The 25,882-nt window shown below is 37.4% G+C and overlaps 2 protein-coding genes across 8 annotated transcripts in view; one reads left to right on the top strand and one right to left on the bottom strand.

Annotated features, from left to right (window-relative positions):
- HPS3 (HPS3 biogenesis of lysosomal organelles complex 2 subunit 1) overlaps nt 1–8,321 on the top strand; it is a 44,755-nt gene extending 36,434 nt beyond the window's left edge. For 2 of the 4 annotated variants that reach the window (XM_008008759.3, XM_008008755.3), the window contains 3 exons: nt 2,382–2,588; nt 3,237–3,327; nt 7,479–8,321. In XM_008008759.3, coding sequence (XP_008006950.1) covers nt 2,382–2,588; nt 3,237–3,327; nt 7,479–7,606 — 426 coding nt within the window. In that variant the 3' untranslated portion in view covers nt 7,607–8,321. Of the gene's footprint in view, nt 1–2,381; nt 2,589–3,232; nt 3,328–7,478 lie in introns of all 4 variants that reach the window. The other 2 variants (XR_012095569.1, XR_005241878.2) reach the window with 2 other exon arrangements.
- Nucleotides 1–25,882, bottom strand: part of LOC103241503 (ceruloplasmin) — a 59,072-nt gene that overhangs the window by 2,268 nt on the left and 30,922 nt on the right. For 2 of the 4 annotated variants that reach the window (XR_500450.3, XM_008008763.3), the window contains exons 10-19: nt 23,145–23,295; nt 21,614–21,826; nt 20,309–20,516; nt 18,862–19,001; nt 17,355–17,483; nt 14,912–15,018; nt 13,776–13,992; nt 13,201–13,340; nt 11,621–11,795; nt 1,288–1,392 (exon numbers count right to left, since the gene is read on the bottom strand). Coding sequence is in view for 2 of the 4 variants with exons in the window: in XM_008008763.3 (XP_008006954.3) it covers nt 1,301–1,392; nt 11,621–11,795; nt 13,201–13,340; nt 13,776–13,992; nt 14,912–15,018; nt 17,355–17,483; nt 18,862–19,001; nt 20,309–20,516; nt 21,614–21,826; nt 23,145–23,295 (1,572 nt within the window). In the remaining 2 variants the exon portion in view is untranslated. Of the gene's footprint in view, nt 1–1,287; nt 1,393–7,848; nt 9,098–11,620; nt 11,796–13,200; nt 13,341–13,775; nt 13,993–14,911; nt 15,019–17,354; nt 17,484–18,861; nt 19,002–20,308; nt 20,517–21,613; nt 21,827–23,144; nt 23,296–25,882 lie in introns of those variants that run through there. The other 2 variants (XR_500451.3, XM_008008765.3) reach the window with 2 other exon arrangements.

The raw sequence follows: 25,882 nt of genomic DNA, 5'->3' as shown, positions 1-25,882 counted from the left end.
TGGGGCTTAGAGGAGGGAAGCTGAAGAGGCCATATTGCTTAGACTCAGCCTTCAGGTGGGGCTGTGGTGTTCCCAGAGATGGCATTATTTATGTGCTTCTTTAAAAAATAACAAAAGAAGATTCTTCTTGTCTCTTGTCTCTAGTACCATTGTGGTACAAAGCCTTCTGAGGGCCTAGCCTCAGATTTTGTTCACCTCACAAATATTGCTTGAGCATGTGCTGTAGATGTTATGGGGAGCATTGGACAAGACAGTGGAACTTTGCCTTCCTAGAACATATACACTAATTACATATTTAAAGTTGTAATTGGAATAAGTGCTATTAAATTTTCCTGATAAATCTTTAAAGCATATTTATAATCATTGCTTGAAAAAGTATAATTCAGTGATCTTTTAAAATTTGTTTCAAAATGTATTTAAAGGAAAATCTTTGCTATTAAAGGAGGAAAATCTTTGCTATTAAATAGCAAAATCTTTGCTGTTGAAGGAGAAACATAATCTGCCTAAACTTTTATAATTTTTTTTTTTTTTTTAAGATACAGAGTCTCACTCTATTGCCCAGATTAGAGTGCAGTGGCATGGCCGGGCGCGGTGGCTCACGCCTGTAATCCCAGCACTTTGGGAGACCGAGGCAGGCAGATCACAAGGTCAGGAGATCGAGACCATGGTGAAACCCCGTCTCTACTAAAAACAGAAAAAATTAGCTGGGCGAGGTGGCGGGCGCCTGTAGTCCCAGCTACTTGGGAGGCTGAGGCAGGAGAATGGCGTGAACCCGGGAGGCGGAGCTTGCAGTGAGCTGAGATTGCGCCACTGCACTCCAGCCTGGGCAACAGAGCGAGACTCCGTCTCAAAAAAAAAAAAAAAAAAAAGAGTGCAGTGGCAGTCGTGGCTCACTGTAACCTCGAACTCCTGGGCTCAAGCGATCCTTCCATCTCGGCTTCCCAAAGTTCTGGGATTACAGGTGTGAGCCACTGCACCTGGCCTTATTTTCAAACTTCCTGATGACATGGATAAAACTAAGTAAAAGTTCATGGGTAGTTGAAGTTACGACTAGTTTTATTTTAGTCATAATTTGGTACACGTGCCTTGCTCCTTCGTACTGCCCCCACTCCCTTCCCCATTATCTGGATTAGTCAAGAGTTAAATAGAGAGATAATCTCTTTTCTTCCATGTTGGGAGACCCTTTGAGTGAGAGATTATCAACCTTATTTCATCTCTGCCATCTGATTGTCAGGAAATTATTCACATGAATAATTTATTAAACTTTCAGGAAGAAAAGGGACCAACCTTATTCTCCTGGTCATTCCTTGGTAGATATTTGGAATAAAATCATCACACTGACTGTGATTGGATAGATCACATTCCATATTCTCCTGGGAGCCTCAGAAGATGCTGTAGCAAAAAGGAGGCAGGGACAAGAAAATTAGGATATAACCATCTCATCTTTATCCTGGAGAAAGGGAAAATGGAGATTATTTTGGTGGTAGAATCAAAAGTAGTATATATAGTTTAATTGCTTAAAGTAAATGTTGGTAAAGTTGTAAATTCCGAGATAATACAGCCCGCTGTTATTCATCTTGTGACAAAGTGGTATTGATAACAATGATTAGTTCTAAACAATCGCTTTAGTCTTATTAAGTGTTAAATTGTATTTTTGCATATGTATGTAGCACATGCTTATTATAGAAAATTTGGAAAATGGCAGGCAGGGATGTAAAGAAAACAAAGAGTAGGCTTTGTTGTCCCATCCTGTGTGCTGTTTCAAATTGCCATGCGCTTACAACAGTATTTCTGTATGTGCATTTACCTATGTAGATTTTATAAAACTGATCATGTTCAGAATATAATTTCATTTTGAAATTTTTTTACTCATTTTATCATAAGCATTTTTTTTATTAACTAGCCTTTGAAAACATAGTTTTGATGGCTGTGTAATGTTCCATTATCTGAGTGTGCCATATGTGTTTACTTATCCTTTGTTGTTAAACATGTAGATTTATTTACAAATTTTCAATATTGTGAATACTCTTGCGGTGAACATCATTGGACATAGATCTTTAACCACAATGTTGATTATTCCCTTAGGATAGAGTCCTGAAGAATGTCCATTGGTTTTAATTTGTAGTCTACACAAAGCAAATAAAATAATGTTATTTAACAGTGATTGCTTTCTATTAAACAGATCTTTAAACTAGAGGTAGTTTCAAGATTATACTACTTAGATTTAGTAAATAAGGACCACATGCATGTACTCTAATATGGCATTCTTTCTATTTTACTTTTGGCAAGTGAGTGTTTAGTCTTAAGAAACTAAATTCTGTATGTTGTGTTTTAGTTTTTGAGGTGCCTCATTTCATAACATTTCACTTTTCTGTTCATAGTCTCTTATATGTGGTCCTTCATTTGACATAGCTTCCATTATTCCGTTCTTGGAGCCGCTTTCAGAAGACACTATTGCCGGCCTTAGTGTCCATGTTCTGTGTCGTACACGCTTGAAAGAGTATGAACAGTGCATAGACATACTGTTAGAGAGATGCCCAGAGGCAGTCATTCCATATGCTAATCATGAACTGAAAGAAGAGAACCGGGTATGCTTTTTCAGATTATGTTTTCAGGCTTGATCAGTGATAATCAGATTTGATAACCTCATTTCCTTTCCTGCAAAATGGGGACAATTTATGCTAATCCAGCCTCAGGGCTGTGTGGGTCCATTGAGCATATATGTTAAATAATGTAATGTATTTTGAGTACTATTAAATGCTGTTAAATATATGAGATGGCATATTATCATCATTAAAAATCTTTTGTTTGAAGATGAAATAGTTGATTACCTGAAGATTTGGGAACAGTGTATGATGGGAAAATATTTTCTCTGCCATATGGTTTTTAGTTTAGAAATTAGAATAATTTTGGACCTTAGTTCTTTTTTTTCTTCATTCCTTCCTTCTTGCCACATAAGAGATGATAACGGGATATGTCTGTTACTTCTTGAAAATAGCCATGTACATATGTACAACATATATATTACTGGGTTTTCAAGTTTCAATCTGACTTTTATGTTATAGTTAAGGCAAAAGACTGGCTGCTGATATAACTTCTGTTATAACAAAGTTAGCTGCCTTAGACAAAATGATGTATTTTTGCCCTGTGCTTTCCTGCACAATCTTCTTCTTATTGTTTGAAATCTGAGAATAAAATGCATCAAACTAAAATTTATTCATTTTTTCCTAAGATAGACTCTGTGGTGGAAAAAACTGCTACCTGAACTTTGTCGGAGAATAAAATGTGGTGGAGAGAAGTATCAGCTCTACCTGTCATCATTAAAAGGTAAAATGATTTTTTTTTTTTTTGCTTGATTATAAACTTAAGCGTCTCAGTTTTAAATTTGGTGAAGCCGTCTTTCTCAAGTATTTTCATGTGATTCTCAAGTGAGACTGAGGGCCTTTCAGAACCGTCTGGGGAGCTTGTTTTCAGCATTCACATACCCTCCCTTTGACATTTGATATTCATTTATCTCCTAGTCACAGAACTATGTTCTTTTAACTTAATCCTTTCAAACACTTAACAAATTATCACAGTCATAGAAAATGACAGCATCAATGTTTTAAAATGTGAGTAGTCATTAAAGCAGTTACATCTTTTATCAATGATCAGAGTATTTAATTTACTTCATGTAGGAAGTTAAGATCATTACTGTTAAACATAATTATAAGCAAGTATTCATGAATAACCTCAAGGATTTAAAAGTTGAGTATCTAGATTGTACAGTATTTTACAGCATAGTAGTTATTGGAATTTTCATAATTCGTAATCATAAATCTTGATAGATATCTAATCCGTTTCTATACTGCTGTGCATTAATATAATTAGTTAATTGCTTTCCTGATGACAAAGGGTATGAGTGTATCGATTGCAGAGCACATAAAATATTAGAAATTGACAGTGTTGAAATTGTGTTTTCTAGCCAAGACAGTTGATTTTTAAAATGTAAGGCCGAGGCAGTGGCCATTGGAGATTATTTTTCTGAAGATCCCCCTTTAATTAAAGCTGTATGCTTGTGATTGGGAAGGGAAAGGGGTGACTTTATTCTCAGTCCTACCCATCTCCCTGATTGCTTTAGGTTTTCAGAAGATGGAAGTGTCAGGTGTCTGATTGCTTTGCCCTACTTGCATACCCTTTACATAATTTATTACTGACTGTTTGTGTTGGTGGAGCACTTTCCAGTACAGACATCCCGCATCTTTACATCTCAGCATCATCATTATCTTAATCAGAAGACTCTTCATCCTTTTCTGATCCACATCCACACACTCCACCCCAACTCACCCATAATCATTCCTCCAAATGTTGCATTTTTCTCTGTCTTCAGAATACATTTGTGTTCATACGTATGTGTGTGTGTGTATTGCTAATGAGACTAAGTGCCATGCATGATTTACCTTTATTAGACTGTAATACCTCAAGAGCTGGCATAGTGTTTTATTCATTTTTCATAGTTATACTTTCCTCACCAGCAATATGCCTCTCCTATAGGAAGCATTCTGTAACTGTTCATTGATTAGAAACGGAGACAGTTAAAGAACTTTACGTTTGTTTCACAGAAGGGTGTTTTCTTAATACTTGTACACTGAGAATAGCCCTGTATTGGGATCTGGAGAATTGGAACTGAGTTCTAGGTATGCTACTTAGAAGTGTCCTAGAGCAAGCCAGTTTTCTAGTGTCGTGAGACTAAATGAGAAGTTCAGGACTGAATCAAAAGTTAAATGTTAGGCAAAATTGCAAGAGGGTGAGGTTGGAGATGGAGCTCAGGGACTTACATGCTTAGGAGTTTGGATTTCTTATCTCTGTAATACAGCATTTCTCAACCTTGGCACTGTTGACATTTTGGACAAGATAATTGTCCTTGTGCTTGGGGGTTTCCCCTGTGCATTTTAGGATATTAAACAGTATCCCTGGTCTCTACTAATTAGATGTCAATACTACTGCCCTAGTTATAACAAGCAAATATGTCTCCAGATGTTGCCAGATGTCCCCTGTGGGGCAAAATTTTTCTGGTTGACAGCTACCACACTAATGCAGAACCATTAAAACAGGGGTTAGTGGATTGGTTGTTTGTTTTAAGGAAATATTCAGTACTGTTTTTGTAATGAGTCATGTTTATTTTTTAAAATTCTGGTACTGTAGTAAATTACAAACATTAAAAATAAAAATAATTTAAAATCCACCATCCAGAAATAACTATTTTCAACCTTTGACAGATATTTTCTAGACATGCTGGAGAAAGATTTTAAGGGCACAGGTTTACATTTAGATAGATCATTTGTATGTAACTTGTAGATTTAGGTAGCTGGTGAGTGGAGTAGAGCAAGTAATTTTAACCTTCTCTTAACCTCAGTTTTCCCAACTCTAAATCAGGGATAATATCCATTAGTTAACCCTGTTTGGGATGGGGCTTGGATTAAATAAATAAAAACCTCAAAGGATTCTAGAAGGAATTAAAGAGAAGTTATATATGAAAGTATTTTATTAATTTTTAATGTACTCTATGAATTTAAGATATTGACCTTGTTCTTGGAGTGATAACCTATATTATCCCCTCCTTATTTGGGAGAAGAGGAGAATTGGGAAGTGGTGATATTTTTGTTGACTCTATAGCAACTCCACACTAGCTCTCCAACTTTATTTTTTTGTTTCTGAGATACTACTTACAGGTTCCACATTTAGGTAAGTAAACTGCTTTGATAGGAAAACATCAATAATTCATATTTTTCACATATATTTTGCAAGCTAGTTAGTAGTTGCTGTTTATTAAGGTCTGATTTTATGTCAGATGTGCATCATTGTATTTTAGCTGAATTTTCACAGGAACTGTGGAAGCTAGCAGACAGTACAACTACATTATAAATGAGGAACCTAGGACTTGGGAGATGAAGTGACTTTCTTAAAGCCACTCAGTGAGTAGGTGGAAGAGTCTGGATCTCTTCCCAAGTCTCTCTGGATTCCAGAACTAGGAGTCTTTTCTATAAACCATTGCTGCTTTATTCATTAACTATTTAGCAACAAAGGCAGTTCATTCTTTTGTGTAAAGAAAAATTTAGCTGGCTGCATATTGGACAGATGACTTTGGAATGGATCTTATATTTCACTTACTCTACAAATAGAGGAAGTGACAGGCATGCAACGATCACACAGGGAATGGCACTGACATGTGGATAGAAGATGTAAGACCAAGTGGGTGTTTATTGGGAACATTGTTCATAACTTTCACCCTTCTATTCCAGGAGAGGGCAGCATGTATCTATTAAGAAGCAGGAGAATCATAAAGTTGCATTTTTTTAAATGTATGTTACATTCCTTAATATTAAAAATGTTCATTGGGGCTGGGCACAGTGACTTATGCCTGTAATCCCAGCACTTTGGGAGGCCAAGGTGGGCAGATCATGAGGTCAAGAGATTGAGAGCATCCTGGCCAACATGGTGAAAACCCGTCTCTACTAAAAATACAAAAATTAACTGGGCGTAGCGGTGCACACCTTTAGTCCCAGCTACTCGGGAGGCTGAGGCAGGAGAATCTCTTGGACCCAGGAGGCAGAGGTTGCAGTGAGCTGAGCGTGCCACTGCACTCCAGCCTGGTGACAGAGCGAGACTCCATCTCAAAAAAAAAAAAAAAAAAAAAATGTTCATTAGAACACCGTTGCAGTTTGGGGGAAAAAGAAGTAAATGGTCATGAAAACAGATTTGTGCTTATTAACAACATGAAATGTTACAATAGGAACTAATTTGGGAAAACATTGGTGTTTTTTATCCTATCAAACAATCTTTATAAATTAGCTTTAGTATAGACTTAGCATTAAAAAAAGTATTTAAATGATTGTACTTTTCTTTAGAGGACAGTAGAAATCAATTGCAAAATAATATAGTAATTCAGCAATGAAATAATAAATCCAAATTTCATGTGGCTGATATAAAATAAACTTCAAAGGATTCTAATAAGGAAAAATAAGTTACAACCATAAAGAAACCTATGGATTTAAGAGATTGATTTTTTTCTTTGAAGTTATAACATTTTGTTACCTGAACTAGCTTCTATTTTTTTTTTTTCCTCCCTGAGATGTGTCTTGCTCTGTCACCCAGGCTGGAGTGCAGTGGCACGACCTCAGCTCACTGCAACTTCTGCCTCATGGGTTCAAGCAGTTCTCCTGCCTCAGCCTCCTCAGTAGCTAGGATTACAGATGTGTGCCACCATGCCCAGCTAATTTTTTTGTATTTTTAGTAGAGACAGGGATTCACCATGTTGGCCAGGCTGGTCTCGAACTCCTGACCTCATGATCCACCCACCTCGGGCTCCCATGCTGGGATTACAGGCATGAGCCACCACGCCCAGCCTGAACTGGCTTCTAATTGGTTGGTTAAGTAAGAATAGATTGAATGAAAGACAGAGTTTCAGTTCTAATTCAGATATTCTTTTCTACAAACAGAAACATTGTCAATTGTTGCTGTGGAACTAGAACTGAAGGATTTCATGAATGTTCTCCCAGAAGATGGTACTGCAGCATTTTTCTTGCCATATCTTCTCTATTGCAGTCGAAAGAAATCATTGACTTAAAGGTATCATTTGAAAAATACCATAATGGCATTTGAGACTGAATTTCTAAAAATTGAATACCAAAGTACAAGTAGAGGAGTTTTTGACTTTATATATATCACACACACACACATTTATGATGCAGATGTTTTCAGGCTGCTTACCTTACCATGTAGTGGTAACTATTCATTTCTTAACTTATGACCTCAATCAATTTAATTGTCTAGAATGTAAAAAGTGTTTAAGACATAAGAATTCCTCAGAGAAGCCATATATTTTTTAAGGTGGGGATTGACTTTTATTCCAAGGAACAACATCAGTTCGCTGCTGTTGGAGACATGACAATCATTTTCATCCCAAGAACACTTTAAGGAAACATTTTGCAAGTATGCTTGAAAGAATGTCACTAACTGGTCCAGAATTTTATATTCTTGATTTTTCCAGATTTCTCTATGTTTTTGAGAAAGATGTTAATGTTTTGCCATGGTAAAAAATTTCAAACCTCATTTTTTTTGTTCCTTTCCTTGTTACTTTAAGAAAACTCATGCTCTGTTTCTCTGAATCAAATGAAGAAGTTCACAGAGCTAACTTTGTTCTTGTCTAGCTATTAACATTATTTGTCAAATGCATGTTTTTTTTCAGCCAAAGCCTTGTTTCCATTTTTTGTTGATGTGTACTCTTGCTGTTTTAGCTAGAGTGTATGTGAAAATAAAGAAATATATCATTGTATTCACAACCATGTGTCTTTATTTATAATTTCTTGTTTAAAAAATTTTTAGTTCAAGTTTAGTTCATTGATATTATCCTCTGAATGCAATTAAGGTTGGGCAGAAATTCTACTCACGTGACATCTGCCACAGGTGTATTTTGAAGCTTTTCTTCTAAAATGGCAATGTTTATCCTTACCAGGATTTGATCTATAGAATTGTCTTTCAACTCTACTTTTCAGAGTTGGACGTTCCAGTTAACGTCCTTTAGACCTTCTCTTTAAGGGTTCACAAAACTCAGATTTGCGTCATTCTATTTTATTTATTTTATTTTTATTTCTTTCCCTCATACCTTGCCCATTCCCTCTGAATATTAGGTATCATGTCAATGGCATGTTAGAAGGATCAATGGGAAGGCAATGATTGAAAACATTTCAATGAACCTTAATAGTGTTCCTTTGAGGAGCACCCAGGAGAATATCTGGTCATAGATCTTTTTTTAAATGCAGTTTTATACAACCCTAATAGTGGTGATATGATTAGACTATATGAATCCATTTTATTACCTAATGTACAAGTGTCAGTCATGTATCATTATATAGTCTGTTGATCTTTCCATTTGCAAAAAATTAATAGCTTTCCCCCACAAATGCACAAAGTTGTATGTTTTCAGTCTTCTTTTAATGTTTATAGTCATTCCAAAGTAACAGTCTATTTTACACTTTCACATACATTGTTATGAATCATTGGTTTTTCTCTTTTTTCCACTTATCACCAATTTATTTCATTCAGCCAGACTTGGTGTCTATAGAAAAAGAAATTTTAAGACCATTATTAAAAATAATAATATGGTTAAAAAATTAGTAGATGGTTCTTTAAATGTATTCTGATTTTTTAATGTTACTTTATTCCTGATTCATGTATTTTTTCTATTTTTTATATGTTTAAAAATCTCTCATTCCATTGCTGATTTATTTAAAGAAAGATTACTTTCCTCCCTACAAGATCTTTATTAATTGTAGAGGGAAGATGAATAACTTTACAATGGAGACACCTGGCAGACACCACCTTAACCAAAGCTTGAAGTTAATGAGTAATGGAACCGATCAATATCTTGTGCCTCCTGATATGGTATACTAAGAAAACACAACATCATGCCATGATAGTCTTGCCAAAAGTACATAACCTAAATCTAATCCTGAGGAAACATTAGATAAACTCAAATTGAAGGACATTCTACAAAGTTGCTGCCCTGTATTAAGGAACTATTCAGAGTAAGGGAGACTTAAAAGATATGCCAACAATGCAGTACATGATCCGGGATTTTCTTTTTCTATAAAGAACATGAGTAGGATTATTAGTGACGTTGGAAGAAGATCTCTAGTTTTTAAATCATTGTTACTTTTCTGATTTTGATCATTGTATTGTGGTCATGTACAAGAATATTCTTGTTTTTAGGAAAGATAGTTGTATGTGTCTATACACATCTGTGTGTGTACATACAGAGGGTGAGCATAAGAGGGAGACGAAAAAGAATGAGAAAGCCAATTTGGCTACACAAATCATTAATATTCAGGGAATCTGGGTGAAAGGTATATGGGAATCTGAAATTATGTCAAAAAAATGTTTTAAAAGTTTCTCTTCATTGAATTAATACGTTGTTATATATTCAATAAGCAAACTATTGTATTGGATTTGGATACTTAGCTAGAAATACAGAATACATAGTCCCTGCCTGTAAGAAATTTAAAGCTAAGCAGACTTTTCTAAGACTCATAATTAATGTAAACTTGCTCAAAGCTTTATTGGACTTATTTAAAGATGATTCAGACTGATAAACTTAGCTACTGATTTTATGGGCCAAAGATAGTTCAAACTATCTTTTTTTATTCAGTCTGCTGCTTTCAGTCTCATGCAATACTTCTTCTCTTTGCAAAAGTCAAATTTCTCTTTAATTCTTTATCCAGTGTTGATTTTTCCTTCATATTTGCTATTTTTTCTGTAATTTGTCCTATGGCTTTAAAAACTATCTCGACTTTCTTAACCAAGCAGTAATCTCCCTCTTTCACAGTTGTTATACACAGGAGGAATCTTCTCTGTGGCTGTGTGTGTAGGGTTGCCCTGTAGTACCATACTCTGCATGCCAGGCATTTATTTGCACACAAGTTCCCCAAATGCCTCCATGTTACTTACTCACCATTATTTTTCTGAGCAAGATCATCCTTTTGTGTGGTTTACATGCAACCACATGTAACCACATGGTTTACTAGTGTTATTTAAAGACTAAAGTTTTCTTTCTCATCATATTTGGCTCTCTTCACCTTGTTCAAGTTATTGGCATTAAATTTAGTGGCTTGTCTGTTAGAGTCTTTGATATTCTAGTGTTATCAGTGACTGCTCTAATAAAAAGGGCATTAATGTAAATAGTTTTTCATGATATAAGTTGTTAGTGTAAGACCCAGGAGTAGAAATTAAAACTTTTCATTTACACTAAAGGTTAACCTTTCAGAGCTTTTTAAATCTTGAAATATATTTACATTTATATTTTCTTCATTTGTATGTTCCCTTTTTTCCCCATTTTAGGGAGGAAAGGCATAGATTGGTTTTCTTTACATAATTTCCTCCTTTTGGGTTTACCATTTCCAATTACAACAATCTTCAACTCGAAAGACCCAGGAAAGACCAAAACCTGCAGCCACAGTGCAGGAATCCTACGAAAAGAAACTGTTCATTTTTCTCCATTTTAAGTTGTGTGTGTGTGTGAGTGTGTGAGTGTGTGTGTGTACCTACACATGGGGAGGGTTATTGCAGGGGTTGGGGAGCAGTACATGTAAATTTTGTTTCTTCCCTGGATCTTTCACAAACAATAATCAGTAAGGTTCCTCCTTTCCCTTGGAAGCACAGAAAGACACTGCCTATTTGAAATTATATTATTTGGGATTGTCTTGGGCTTCTTTTACATGGAGGTGCCACCTAGAAAAAAAATTGTTTTTTATTAAGAAAGAAATTAGATTTTAAATGTGTCTTATTTAAATAGTGGTTTGTTTCTTGGTAAATAACATGACTCCTCCCTTATATCAGCTTTAGGTGTAATTACACATTTGTATTAACTTAGAAATGACTGGTGCTGTTACAAGCACTGGCTGTCAAGAAATGAGCAGTATCCCTCACCATTTAGCAGGAAAAAAACCTATTTGGAGGTAGAGAAGGAAGAAATCAGGGCAGCAGATTCACAAATGCTTCATATTGATGCTTCATATTGGGGGAAGTATTTAGGAAAGTAGTTCCTTTAATTATATCTTTTACATATGGCTTCGAGAATTACTACCTGGATATTCACCTTCATTTTGTAGAACTGTGTAAGTGGTTTCCATTCCAGCATGAATGTGGTCGGTCACATGGCAGTGGAGTAACCAGATTCCAGGTGCTCTTGGAAACATTTCTAGGGTTTGGTATGTTCCAGGGAAAATGTCAAAGACATCAGAACTATAAATGCCCCTGTGCTTAATTAGAAAAATGACAAATAATGTATAATATTGTATATGAGAGTTCACTCATGTCATTTGTTAATGGTCAGCTCAAGGATATTGAAAAAATTGATAAATCTGTTTTTAAAAAATTGAGCTCGTTTCTGTGTTTAATACAAACGGTAAAATGTGTTTTTTGTCTTCCTACTAAGTCTTTGATACCCACATCTAGTGGGTGTGAAGATGTGATGAGAATGAATTCATTAATCAGGACTACCCACAAACCTCCTGTACCTTGATTCTGGTTTGCCCGTTTGTCATAGCACTTAAGCTACACAAAAGGAACTCAGCTGTGGCCCCATTTCAGCCCTAGCCTCACTTTTGCCGAATCTATCCTAGCTTGTCTGTGAAGCTTTAAGTCAAGGTAAATAATAAAGGAAGCAGAAAAGGATGCTGATGAAAAAGACAAAAACCAGAGGCACTTCAGGGAGTCTCAACTGGAAACAATAGTTGGGTGCTAATAGTCTATTTCTACAAGGATAGAATTGCAAGCCCACTAAGAATACAATATATCTATGTAAAACAAAATGCAGATAACAAAACAGGCTTTCTGCAGTATGCTTTTTGATAACTTCTGCATTTTCTAAATTAGCCCAAAGCATAAGGAAAAAGCATTTCCCGGAGGGCCACTGGCTTCTGCTGAAATCAGTACTGAGAAAGAACAGAAGCCTGAGATGTACAGACCAAGTTGCTTGTCACCTAACTAATCTTGCTCACCTCGAACCATTTAAGATACAGAACTTAGAACAGGCAGGGAAAGGGTTATAATAAAGTCTTGTGGTCTCTACTCTCATCTATCATTATGTGAACATTCCTACCCTCTTTGTTAGCAATTCCACTCAGTTGCCTTAATCAGGAATCTGTGAGCAGAAAATTCAGTTAAAAATCCCAGGAAGAGCTCAAGGTGTAACAAAGGCTGGTGTGTCCGTTGAAATTGCTGTGCCTTATATAGTCATCCCTCAGTATCCGTGGAGGATTGGTTTCAGGAATGCCCCCTTACCAAAGTCCATGGATGCTCAAATCCCTTATAGCAAATGGCATTTTCCATATAACTTACGCACATCCTTCCATATACTTTAAATCATCTCTAGATTATTATAAGACCTAATACAATGCCTACAAATCATTTCATTTCCATGGATTCAACATAGTACTCAGTGCAGCAAATTCAAGTTTTGCTTTTTGGAACTTTGCAGAATTATTTTTTCCTAAATATTTTCAATCCATGATTGAATCCTGGATGGGGAATCCACAGATATGAAGCACCAGCTATACTCTTTGCAGCTTTTAATTTTTCATAAGTCTCTCTGAGGAAATGTTTTCTTCACTTGTATTAAAACATTTTCAAACAGCAAGAGTAATTGCCGTGGATAGCTCTTACCTTGTATTGGAAACTATGGCCGTGAAAATGTACAGTGTGTAAGTCTATTTCATTGCCCATTCCCATCAGATACCAGTTGACTTCATCTCCCACATGCATTGTGAGGCCTTGTAGGTTTCCAAACATTCTTCCATTAATAGCTAGGGAAAGCATATGGTTTTATGTTACTTTTCAGGATATTTTAAACCAATGGCTATTTCAAAGAAAATACGATCATTAGCTTAATGTAAAGAATCTTTTTGATGTAATAGGACTTATTTTACTACAAATGAGGGAAATCGATACTTTAAAGTGAATAATATCATACACTGCTTTTCTAGGCACTTTGCACCAAAAGTCTTAATCTTAATTGTGGATTATTTCAAAGGAAATGAGATTTTGGAATTGGAAAATAAATTAGCAAAAGATTTTGAGCATAATCCCCTTTTTGTTGTGAACAGAATTCTACCTCACATACAAAGTGAGGCAGAAGTGGTTTATTTTAAGACAAAACAAATGAATAGTCTCCAAAATAATTTTATTTGAAAGAGAAAATGATAAAAAAAGAAAAATTCTTTTAGAATAATGTAACATACCATGCATTTTATTGCTTTCTATGAATTCCTCATCATCTTTGTTTACTTTTTCAGGGTGATCAGAGTATGTTTTGATGTTGTCATCTAAGTACCAAGATTCATTTTCATCAAAAACTAGAAACAGAAGGGCAAATTCCAGTTTCTTTCTGGGATTGAATACTTTCAAGTAATGTCTTCGACAAACAATCAGGGGGCCAATTAATCCACTGTAGAGATCCTGGAAATGAGGAAAATCTTCAGTAACCCTTGTGATGTAGGTCAGGATTTCAGAGAACTAAGACTTTACACCCACGGCCTCAGGAATTTTGGAGAGACTGATTGAAGTAGACTTTGCCCAATGTGGTATTGCCAATTTAGTAACTTTTCACTTGAAGTAGTTAAATTGGAACAACGGTGAGTAGTCAGTAGGTCATGTGGCGATACTGACATAACAGAATGTCTGCAGAGGCAAAAATTAGCTCAGCTAATGAGCAGTGATTTTAAAAGAATCCCAAATGAACAGTGTTGGTTTGTTCTGTAAACTCATGAACTCCTGAGTATGAGCCAAGCACTATGGCAGTCTCTAAAAAATTCATAGATGAATGAAATGTATAATAATAGCACCACAAATACCAGATTTACTCATTTGTTTGAGCCAGAACTCTGAATTATCAAGGAGCTACTTCCCCCTGGCTCACTCAGGCACTTCACCCACCTATCTATAACTCACTCCGTTTCTTTTCTCCCTTCTCACAGTAGAGGTCCTTGAAATTTGCCTCATGTATTACAACGGCCTCCCAACCTCCCGTCTCTTCCCTCTCCAAGCCTTCCTTCATCTACCAGAATGAATGATCTGAAATGCAAATATACTGCCATTCTTTGTCAATTTTTCAGTGGTTACCTGTGACCCACAAGACAATATCGAAACTTCCCGAATATAATCTTGAAAGGCCTTTGAGCTGTATCATATTAGGAAATGTTAGATTTTTGTCTTGTGTGTCATAGGTAGCAGCATATTTGCCAAAGCAGATTGCAAAACAGCTTATTTTCCTAGGATTTTAACATATAATTGGACCACAGGAAAATGCTAACCTCATCTTCCTTCAATTGTGTGTCTATTTTGGGAAGTGTCACCAAACAAATGATTTACATTTTACCTTAACTTGATCCACAGTTGAATAGTAAGCCCATGGAATACAAGCAGAATCCTCTGTTCCAGCTCCAGATCTTTCTGGGATTTTCCATACGTAAGTGAGAGTTTCACCTAAATTCATCAAGTGTTAATGGATCTGGTTGTTTTGGTTTATATTACACACACACACACACACACACACGCGCGCGCGCACACAGCCTGGATAACTAGGACCCAGGAACTGGAAATGTCAGTGTCATTAGTTTTTAAAAATTGTGGTACTCAAGATTCTTTTCAGGAATTTAGTTTTAAGACAAACTAAGACAACATTTTGTCATTTTTTGGGTTAATATAAATTAGCTATAACCCACTTGCCATACCACAAAGCTAGGAGGTGCACTTCCAATATTACAATTTGAAAAAACTTTGCAACCAATCTCTTCTTAGCTTGAAGTATGTTTTCCTAACATACTTTTTTCTCTTCAGATACCAAGTGATTCTTCCCCAGTGGCTGGCACCTTTCCCATAATCTTCTCTGCATGTGTGTATCTGGACTATGTTGTGTAATTCCCTCAGCTTCAGCATGGTCTTCCTTTCCTTGTCCTCTCTCATGATCATCCTTAGTGAGCTCATGATTCCTGGCGAGGAGCCATTAGACCTCTTGATCTCATGAGTCACCGACTTGCCACAGTTTTGTTTACCTCCCCTCCGGTCCCTCTAATTCGATCACACCATGGGCTGTTTTGTCACTACTCCCACATACAGGACATAACCACACCCTGGGCCTTGGCACTTTGAAGACGACTAGTTGCTTCACCCTCCTACTTTGCCAAGGCTCTTACCCTCTTCCCATGTGCTCTGGGCTTTTCTCCAGTCTGATCTGCATTTCCAGTCACTTCAGGGCTTCCTGTGCAACTGCTCACAGACCTCGGCTTTTGGCCATGCCCACTCACCAATCCCAGCCACACTCATTTTCCATCCCATTTATTTAGACCACACCATTACATCTTCATGCTCTCACACTAACCTGCCAGAGTCTGACAGACATTCACTAGAGGATCAAGCAAGATGACAGAGATGGTCTCAAGTGATGTGGTAGACATCTTACTTTTTCTTCAAGCCTCAATCTGAGCTGTTCCTACGTCCTCACCCTTTTTCTAAGCAGAAAATTTCACTAGAATATAAAGTATTCACCACCTGCACATATTACTTTCTTGCCATCTCTGCTTTTACTTATAAGCTACAAAATAACATTCCCTTCTCTTTTCCACACCCCTTTACAACCTGCTCTTCTACCAGTGGTCAATGCCCAAAACTTTGGGATCATGCTTGACTCCTCTCTTCTACAACACTCCCTAGTGCCCATTTTCCAGCAGGTCCTTTTAGCACCACCTTTAAAATAGAACCAGAATATGATAACATCTCACCACTTCAGCTGCTTCCACCATGTTCCAAATTTCGATGATGATGATGATATTATTATTATTATTTTACCCAGATTATTGCAATGGTCCTTAACTGACCCCAGATTCTGTCCTTCCCCCTTATGGTCACTTAACCACACATCAGCCAGAACAGCCCCTTAAAAAGTGTCCATCAGAATATCAGTCTTCAATCTCAAGTCTGAGGTCCTCCCTACTCCCATCTGGTTCCAACTCTCCCTGGATCTCATCTCTAGCGTTCTGTCCCTTGTGTGCACTTCTCTATCCTCTGGTTGCCTTGCTGCTGCTCAAACACACCAGGCATGCTCCTATCTTCAGGGTCCTAGAATCTCTTTGTGCACAATTACCTGAATTTCATTACTTCTCAATCTTTAGGTGTTTTCAACAATGCCACCTCCTCAAGGAAGCCCTCCTGACCACTCTACCTAAAAGAGCACCCTTGCTACTCCCTGGTAAGTTATTGAGAAATAGTCTTTTCCTGGAAGCCAACTTTATAACTAATAGAAGAAAAATATGGTTCTTGTTAAAGAAAATGCTCACCTATGTATATAATCTGTTTAAGATTTTACTCTGTGTTTATTAAAGAAACATTTGATGATCCCCTAATACATGCCAGATACTGGACTAGATAGGGGGAATTTAGAGTTCCAAGTGGCGGCCTCTGGCCCTTAGAACCACATGTGCTGGAGGCAGGCGTGGGAACATCCAGCCACATGCAGTGTGGTAGATGTCCTTTGAGCTGTGTTCTATCTAGCTGAGCGAGGAGATAGCATCTCTCTGATTCACCCTTGAGGATTCATAGATGTCCACTACCTTTGGGTTTTTCTCTTAAGCTCTCCTGTGGACTTTTTTTTAGTATGAACATGTGCATGTACTTGCATACACACAGATACCTCCTTGCATCCCCTCTTCACAACTACCTCCCTTTTCACTTTCTTGGTTCAGACTCTCTATGATGAAAGTCATTTGTGGAAAGGCTGTATACCCCTGTTAAAATGCCCCCCCCCAACTCTGCACCATGAGTACCTGGTAATGTTGGAATAACTGTAGAACTCTCTGTTTGTACCCCATGGGCATGTATTGAGTAGGGCCTTGTGGCCATGTTTTTAAAGATAATTTTGACTTTGTCTCCAACATCTGCATGAAGTTGTGGACCTGGCAAAAGTGAAAAGGAAAAGTGGCTTGTATATCTGTCCAAGCAGAAGGTCTAACTTAGTAATAAAAGCAAAGATCAGCAAAGATAACTTGTTTCTCTCCCCATGGGTTTGTGCTGTAATACTCTTGGATTTATACTGCACCCCAGGGAATTTGGAATCAACACACTGGAAATAAAGATGGAGACCATTTGTTTATCTCTTAAGAGTTCTAGGGGAGGTTTGGCCTGAAAGTCCTTTACAGAGTACTGGTCTAATCATGGTGGGTTGGATATCTGGCCAGGAGTCATTTTGCAGCCCTTGGTGTGGGGATACCCCTCCCATTTCTACCCTTTATCAAATCTTAGCTTGTCTCTTGTCTGGTAGAATTTTTGTGCTCCAGGAACAATGCCATTTTGCTTTGGTGTCTTAGCGTAGGGGTTGAGGATAACTAAACCTCAGGGGAATGCTGACCGTATGGGAACACAGTGGGGTGGGGATAGGAGTGGGGATCCCTGCAATTGATAGTTTTAAAGAAATGTCTCAAGACCAGTGTTGCTCGAGTTCTAGACATTCTGTCTGAAAGTGAATCCTAAAAAATTGAAAGCAGCTTTTGCTCTGCTTTGTGCAGTATGTGGTACCATTTTTTCTTTTCTTTATTTCCTATTGTAATTAATTTCCTTTTGTATATTTCTTCTTGTAATTAATCATTTATATTTTAATTTTAAAAGTAAATAGCTATAATTTGCGAGAAATGGGTAGGATGATGGGGAGACTTTGGTTAAGAATTTCATTAGGGCCAGGTGTAGTGCCTCATGCCTGTAATCCCAGCACTTTGGGAGGCTGAGGTGTGTGGATCACTTGAGGCCTGGAGTTCGAGACCAGCGTGGCCAACATGGCGAAACCTCATTTCACCTAAAAATTAAAAAATTAGCCAGACGTGCTGACTCATCCCTGTAGTCCCAGCTACTTGGGAGGCTGAGGTGGGAGACTCACTCGAGCCCAGGAGCGGCAGGTTGCAGTGAGCTGAGATCACGCCACTGCACTCTGTCTTGGGCGACAGAGCGAGACTCTGTCAAAATACAGAATTTCATTAGAAAATAGTTTCTGGGAACTTCACTAAAACTACAGGCATCAATTCGATAAAAACAAAATATATATAATTTTATCAGTATATGGGATAATACATTGTTTCTAAGAGAAATAAGCAATATTTTAGTATGCCATGTTATTTAATAAACTTAGGTCTTATTTTTTTAGATAACTAAGTTTTAAATTTTTATTTGAACAACTTTGATGTATGAACCAAGAAAATGAAACCCATAGATATGAATTGACTATTACTGCAGGTAGCATCACATCATTAACCCACACCTAATAAACTGGAGCTATTAACATACCTAGAATTCCCAGATGTTCTTCTTCAGCTTCTCTCTCCACTGGAACACGGAACGTGCTATCAGTATACTGCCGATACACAACTTTCTTGTACTTCGAGCCTATGTAAAACTCTTCCTTATCTAAAAATGCATTTGAAACACTTAAAAAAAAAAAAAAAAAAAAAAACTAAGGTTAGTATTTGTCTTAATGAAAATGTAACTTAAGTTTTAAACTTTAAATTTTGAATAAAACATATAGTTTTTATTAGAGTAATTATAGTAGTTTTTAATCAAAGAAAGAATAATAAGACTTTATGTGTGGTAGAAGGCACACCTAGCCATTTAAGTGTAGTCATCTGAGTCCTGGCCTCTACCCTGCCACTAGTGAAAATTTCCTCCAGCTAGTCACTGCCTATTGGAACCTCAGTTTTTTCATCCCTAAAATGAGATATTTGAACAGATCATCTCTAAGATTATTTTATAACTCTAAAATGTTATAAGTGCAGTATTTCTGATTTATAGGAACTGAAATGGACATATTTTCCTAGGCATTCCCTTTTCCTGAAGTTTTTACTTCTAATGGCACCTGTAGCCTTTTAACCATTTTACCCAATTACAAAATAAATGTTTACTCCTTTACACTGCAAACCATACTCACTACTGCTGTGAAGCTAACCAGGTAACCACTGGTAGCCACAGGTCACCAGTTGTGCTATGCACCCTGGATCCGAACACCTGCCCACCCCCCAATCCCTCAGATCATCGCCGTGCAGTCAGTGCATGATGTAAGTGGGATGATGGAGAGGAAGGTGCTTGGAAAAGTATGAAGAAAGGGCTAACTAGAAGTGATGAGTGATCCTGCTCTAAATTAATGTTTCTGAAGCTCTATTAATCATCCTCTACTTACATCTATTCATACAGAATTTATTTTGTACTTTTCCATAATGCACATGTTACTGTTAATTTTGTGCCATATTTTCCTGTATAAGTTCTTGGAGGGTAGAGACTATATCTGCTATATCACTTTCAAGCGTTTAAAATATTCCATACATAACAGTTTTAAGAATGTGAAATGACTGTTAGACTAACAATGAAAACTCTGAAGGAAAAATAAGCAACAAACTGTTGCTAAGGGGAATAATATTTCTGCTCTGAATTTGGGAATTAACTTTTGTTAAGTTTGAAAATAAATGACACGTGAGAGCACATGAATGTGAGAAGACACTGCAGCAGAAAAGAAAGCAAGACTCCAAAGGATCAAAGGAGGTAAATGGAAATTTTCCCTTGAGGAAATTGAGAGAAGCAGAAATGAATGAGGACAAGTTCCTAGGAAGTGTTTTGTTGTTGTTTTTGTTGTTATTGTTTAATGCAACTTTTTTTTTCTCTAAAATTTGGTGTAATTCTTACTTCTCTGAAAAGGAAACCTAAAATTACAGCTGAAATTGGGAATCAGAGTCTGGAGAATTACTTCCGCTCTTGTAAATGATGCAGCTCCTTCTCCCACTGCCTTTGTGGGGAGTAATCCCATTCCACCTCCACTGCTGCGATATAATACGTCCTCTCTCCCAGGTAGAAGGTGGAATCCTCAGACTGCTGCCTGCATTGGTTCACAGTATATTTTTGCTTCATGCCGCCTGTGTAATGATCAGTTGTAAGGCATTCAACATTAAAAGTCCCTGGAGTGGTAAATAAGAAAACATGTCACTTCTTTGCTAGTGCCCTCTGGGGCTCTCCACCTTCCTCAGAATTAATGCTGAAGTCCTTATTGTGGCCTCAGTTAGGTGATCTAGCTTTCCACACCTCTGATTACATCCCCTCCTGCTCACCCTGCTCCATGCACCAAGGCCTTTTGCTGTTCTTAGAACAGGTCAAGTGTGTGCCTGCCTTGGGACCTTTGCACTTGCTGTTTCCTGTGCTGTCTCCCCAAAATATCTTCATGGTTCATGTCCTCATTTTATTCTGGCCTCTCCTTAAGTAGCACCTCCTGAGAGAATCTTGACCCTTTCCCCTTTCACCACCCCCTTCCCCTGCCTTATTTTTCTTTATGTACTTATAATGACTTGACATACATGTATTAATATACTGGCTTGTCTGTCTCCCTGCATTAGAATTGCAGCAGCATAAGACATCTTATCTCTTTTGTTCATTGTTGTATTTACATTTGTTGAAGGAAGGAAGGGTGACACTGGATTGGTCTTCAGTTTCAGTGGCATATCGTAAACCAAATAAAGCCTGAAACAAGCTAGCATATTTTCACATTTTGATTAAAATTCTTTCTCTTCTGTTTTAGTTTGTTTTACTCATTCAGAGCCAGGTCTATAGATGTCTCTGAATCTGCATGGCTACAATGCTAGAATAGAATATTCACTTGCAACCAACAAGCCTCTACTTACAGCCTACATCTAGGCTACAGAGACATGAAAAGTTTAGGTGCAGAATATTTATGGGAGTAATTCCCCTTCTAGTCTGATTTTCCAGCTCTCTTTAAAAGGACCACAATCTAAAAAGGGATCATCTTGAGGAGCCTATGGAAACGGAGAAAACCACACCCTGTTCTTTTCTTACTCCGCATTCTCCTCAGTCACTACGAAACAGACCCATCTGGTATATACTTCAGCTGATAGTAGCCTGGACTTGCTCTTTCAGAGATAGGAAGGGCACTTGGGAGGCTTGGGGAAGGAATACATTTATCACCCAACACATTCTGCTACAGAATTTTAAACCAAAACTACACAAATTCATCCACTAGAGACTTGGCTTTAAATAAATATACCTTCCGTGTCAGGCCACATGAGGAGTGTAAGACTTGTTTGAGGGAAGAGGTTTACTGTGTCTCTCCGTTCTCCTCTCCACAGATATGTGTTTCCTGAAAAGTATATTCCATGTACATCGGCCTCATTTCCAGCGCTGAATAAGTACCACACGACCGAATCTCCTTTGCACATATTGAGACCAGGCTGATTCCCATACATGAATCCATTCATGGCTGTGAAAGTTGGGAAGTAACATTTTGGAAGTGGTTTAGATTCTACTACATGACAACCTCACAGACTTTCTAGGACCAACTTTTTTTTTAATTTTTAATTTTTAAAAGGCCTATTCAGGCCTGCCCACGCTTTATGTGTCAGGAGTGTCCTTGCAACTCCTTGCTGTTCCTGGCACTTCCAGAGCAGACGCTGGCTGAAAGGACCAGAGCTGAATGCATAGTTCTTGAAGTTCTATGCTAGTATCCCTAGCAACCTGGAAATCCCACTGCTCTTCCTGGCTAAAACAATGATTCTGTCATTTCCAGTTCTTTAAGTGATTATAATTGTGAGCACCCAAATCTGTGAATTATAACAGCTTTTTCTGTGCACCATATACTGGGAGTGTGTTGCTGTTCTAGATGAAAAAGTCTAATTCATCTTGAATAACAGGGAAGGTCATATGTAGGAGGTTTTTTTCTTTATCTTGCATATTTAATTATTTTTGATGAATAATAGTCTCAGTGCTTCCAAATATACAAAAATGCAGAATCAAAAGAGATATTTTAAAAGTTGTGGGTAGCGTGACTAGTACCTAGCATGAAAATACCAGTTTGTAACACAACTTTACATGTTTTTCTTCTACTAGCTACAATAATTTTTACTGATGTCCATTAATGGTGTGGGCCTTTTGAATAATGAACTCACTGTCTCTGAGCTCTAGCCACTTTTTAGAATTACACTAGGTATTAAAAAAATCTAATATTAGACTTAAATAAAAATCTCTGGTGGTATTCCAGGGCACTGGTCATTTTTTGAAAGCTCCCAGGTGATTCTAATGTGCAGTCAAGGGTTAGAATCATTGAGGGCTGAGATCATCTCTTTCTGCATATTGAATAATCAAATGAGCCTGTCATTATTGAGCCACACATGAGAAAAGCATCTGCTCCAGCAGTTTTCAAACTGTAGCGTTCATCAGAATCACCTGCAGAGTTTGTTGAAAATAGATTGCCGGGATCCATCTCCAAAGTTTCGGACTTTGTAGTTCAGGGTAGGGGTCCAAGAATTTGCATTTCTAATAAGTCCCTCAGTGATGCTGAGGCTGCTGATATAGGGACCACACTTTAAGGACCATTCATGTAATTGACATATCTTGAATTAAGTGAAATAATGACTAATTGACACATCAAATAACCAATGATATTACCTTCAGGACACTATTGTAATCATTTATTGAAAAATAATCAATGAGCAAAGCTCTTCACATTTTGGTTTAGTTAAAAGCATTACATATGCAGTACTAAAATAACTTGGTAGATTGGTGGATGATGCAGTACTTACAGTGCATTTTATTAGATTCCTGAAAGTCTTCATCTTCCTTATCCACCTGATCAGGTGCAGTTGTAAACATTCTAATATTATCTTCCAGGAGTAAACTCTCATTCTCATCAAATACTGTAGGAAACAAATAGAACTCCTTGTCTACATCTTTCTGTAAATCAAAACAAAATGAGATGAAGACAGAATGAGTAAAACAGAAGACTCCATGTGCACAATACTATTTGTGCACAAACACGCCTAAGGGAAGGAATGAGGACAGAAGTTTCTGTTGCTCTTTGTAAACTAGGGTTCATGAAATATTTCAGTTTACCACCAGAGCTTTCTTTGGTATCTGTTTAGTGGATTCGTGGTTCAATATAGTAATCTGAGCCTCTCTCTGCATCTAAAGGTTCTAACTCTGCCTTCCTGCTCACATTGCACATACCAATTGAAGCCACCAGAGGAAAAGAAATTGTTAAAATAGAGAATATGGGTCTGTGCTGGAAATCAGGGAAGATGCCATCCACATTCATGAAAACGGGAAGAATTTCTGTAAGGCAGAGCAGGATGGAAGCAGATTTGAGGAAGAAATCATCCTGGATGAAGAAATAACCTCCCAATGAATTCCAACAGAGATTCAAACAATCTCCAGCCAGCTGTTCAAACATTATCACCTCCTCCCACTTCTCCCAGTGGAAAAAAAAAAAAAGGAAGCAGAAATGCTATCTGTTCTTCGAAATGATTCAGTAGTTCAGAAGAAGGCAGTCAAAGGAATCAAAGCAAATGAGCCCCTGAGAATAAGTGACTCTCAAAGGAAAGAATAAAGATTATTGCCTGTCTTTCCCTTGAGATCAGTCCTTCAGATACATGATAAGGTGATTATCAAATTGAAAAAATCGAACTAAAGTAAAGACCTGAAGGTTAGATCCTGCAGAGAACTGAATCAATGATGAAGGTGATCTAAAGAAAGCTCCCATTAGCTGGGCGCGGTGGCTCACGCCTGTAATCCCAGCACTTTGGGAGGCCGAGGCAGGCGGATCACGCGGTGAGGAGATCAAGACCATCCTGGCTAACACGGTGAAGCCCCATCTCTACTAAAAATACAAAAAAAAAAAAAAAAAAAAAAAAAAAGCCGGGCGTGGCTGCGGGCCCCTGTAGTCCTGGCTGCTTGGGAGGCTGAGGCAGGAGAATGGCGTGAACTCGGGAGGCGGAGCTTGCAGTGAGCCGAGATCGCACCACTGCACTCCAGCCTGGGCAACAGAGCGAGACTCCCGTCTCAAAAAAAAAAAAAAAGAGAAAGCTCCCATAAAACGGAGGAGAGCAGTTGAAGATGAAAAATATACACATTGTAATAATTTTAGAAGTTATAAAAGGAGAAGGCACAATCGTAAGAAATACTAGTGGAAGTGTTTGCCACCACAAAGGGAAAAGACTAGAGGATTCAGATTCAAAAGCCTCCTGAAAACAAGACAAAATTAGTAATAGAGATCTATACCTAAAAATGTCCTGGTAAATTTTCCATTTTAAAAATGTTATCATGAAAGGAAAAAATCAGGTTGACATTGAAATTACCAAGTACAATAAATGCCAGAAGAAGGTGAAGTAGCATTTATCTTTTTGAGAAGAATACCTTATGATACAAAAATGTAACACCAGGTAAAGAACAACAAAAGTCATTTTCAGATGTATAAGGATTCCAGCAGGGACTGGTACAATCACCTATATACTGATTGACAGAGAAAACTTTAGTGAAATGTTTTCAGGCATGTTTTCTGATCATAATGCAATAAAATTAAAAATTACTAGTCAAGGACAAAAAGTAAAAAAAGAATGTCATTTTTGATCCAAATAACTCTTAGATCAAAGAGAAAATAAAAATGAAATATTGAGATAACAAATCTCAAGTAATTGAGATAAAGTAATGTCTGTGAGAACGCTGTAAAGAAAAATGTATGGAATGTAAACATATAAACTAAGAATCTGAAAAGCTTTTTATCTTAAAACCAAATAAAAATAAATGTAAATATCTGAAAAAATTTTTTAAATTAGTTACAGAGAAAAATTAATAAAGACAAAAGCATAAATTAACAAATTTAACACAGGTAAAATGATTAAACCCAAAAATATATTTTGTGAAAAGACCAGAGAAATATATAAATCTCTGGCAAGTCTAATAAAAAAGGTGGAGAGAACCAAAAAATACCACATTAGAAATGAGAAAGGAATATAATCACATATATAGGGAAGAAAAATGTAAATCATTATATGCAATAAGTGTGATCAACTGACTTAGAAAGAAGTGCCTGACTAGACCAGTACTCATGGCTGAAATGAAATAGTGATTAAAAACATAAACAGGCTGTGTGCGGTGGCTCACACTTGTAATCCCAGTGATTAAAAACATAAACAGGCTGTGTGCGGTGGCTCACACTTGTAATCCCAGCACTTTGGGAAGCCGAGGCAGGCAGATCACTTGAGGTCAGGAGTTCTCGACCAGTCTGACCAACATGGCGAAACCCCATCTCTACTAATAATACAAAAATTAACTGAGCGTGGTGGCGGGTGCCTGTAGTCCCAGCTACGCAGGAGGCTGAAGGACAAGAATAGCTTGAACCCAGCAGGTGGAAGTTGCAGTGAGCTGAGATCACACCACTGCACTCTAGCCTGGGCGACAGAGCAAGACTCTGTCTAAAAAAAAAAAAGAAAGGAATGGGGGGAGTCCCATACATAAACAACAAAACTACTCCTTTTTAAAAGTC

Source organism: Chlorocebus sabaeus, chromosome 15, assembly GCF_047675955.1.
Source record: "Chlorocebus sabaeus isolate Y175 chromosome 15, mChlSab1.0.hap1, whole genome shotgun sequence".
NCBI classification, from domain to species: Eukaryota; Metazoa; Chordata; class Mammalia; order Primates; family Cercopithecidae; genus Chlorocebus; species Chlorocebus sabaeus.
Note: the sequence above shows the minus strand (reverse complement) of the source record. Positions and strands in the feature narration are given on the sequence as shown.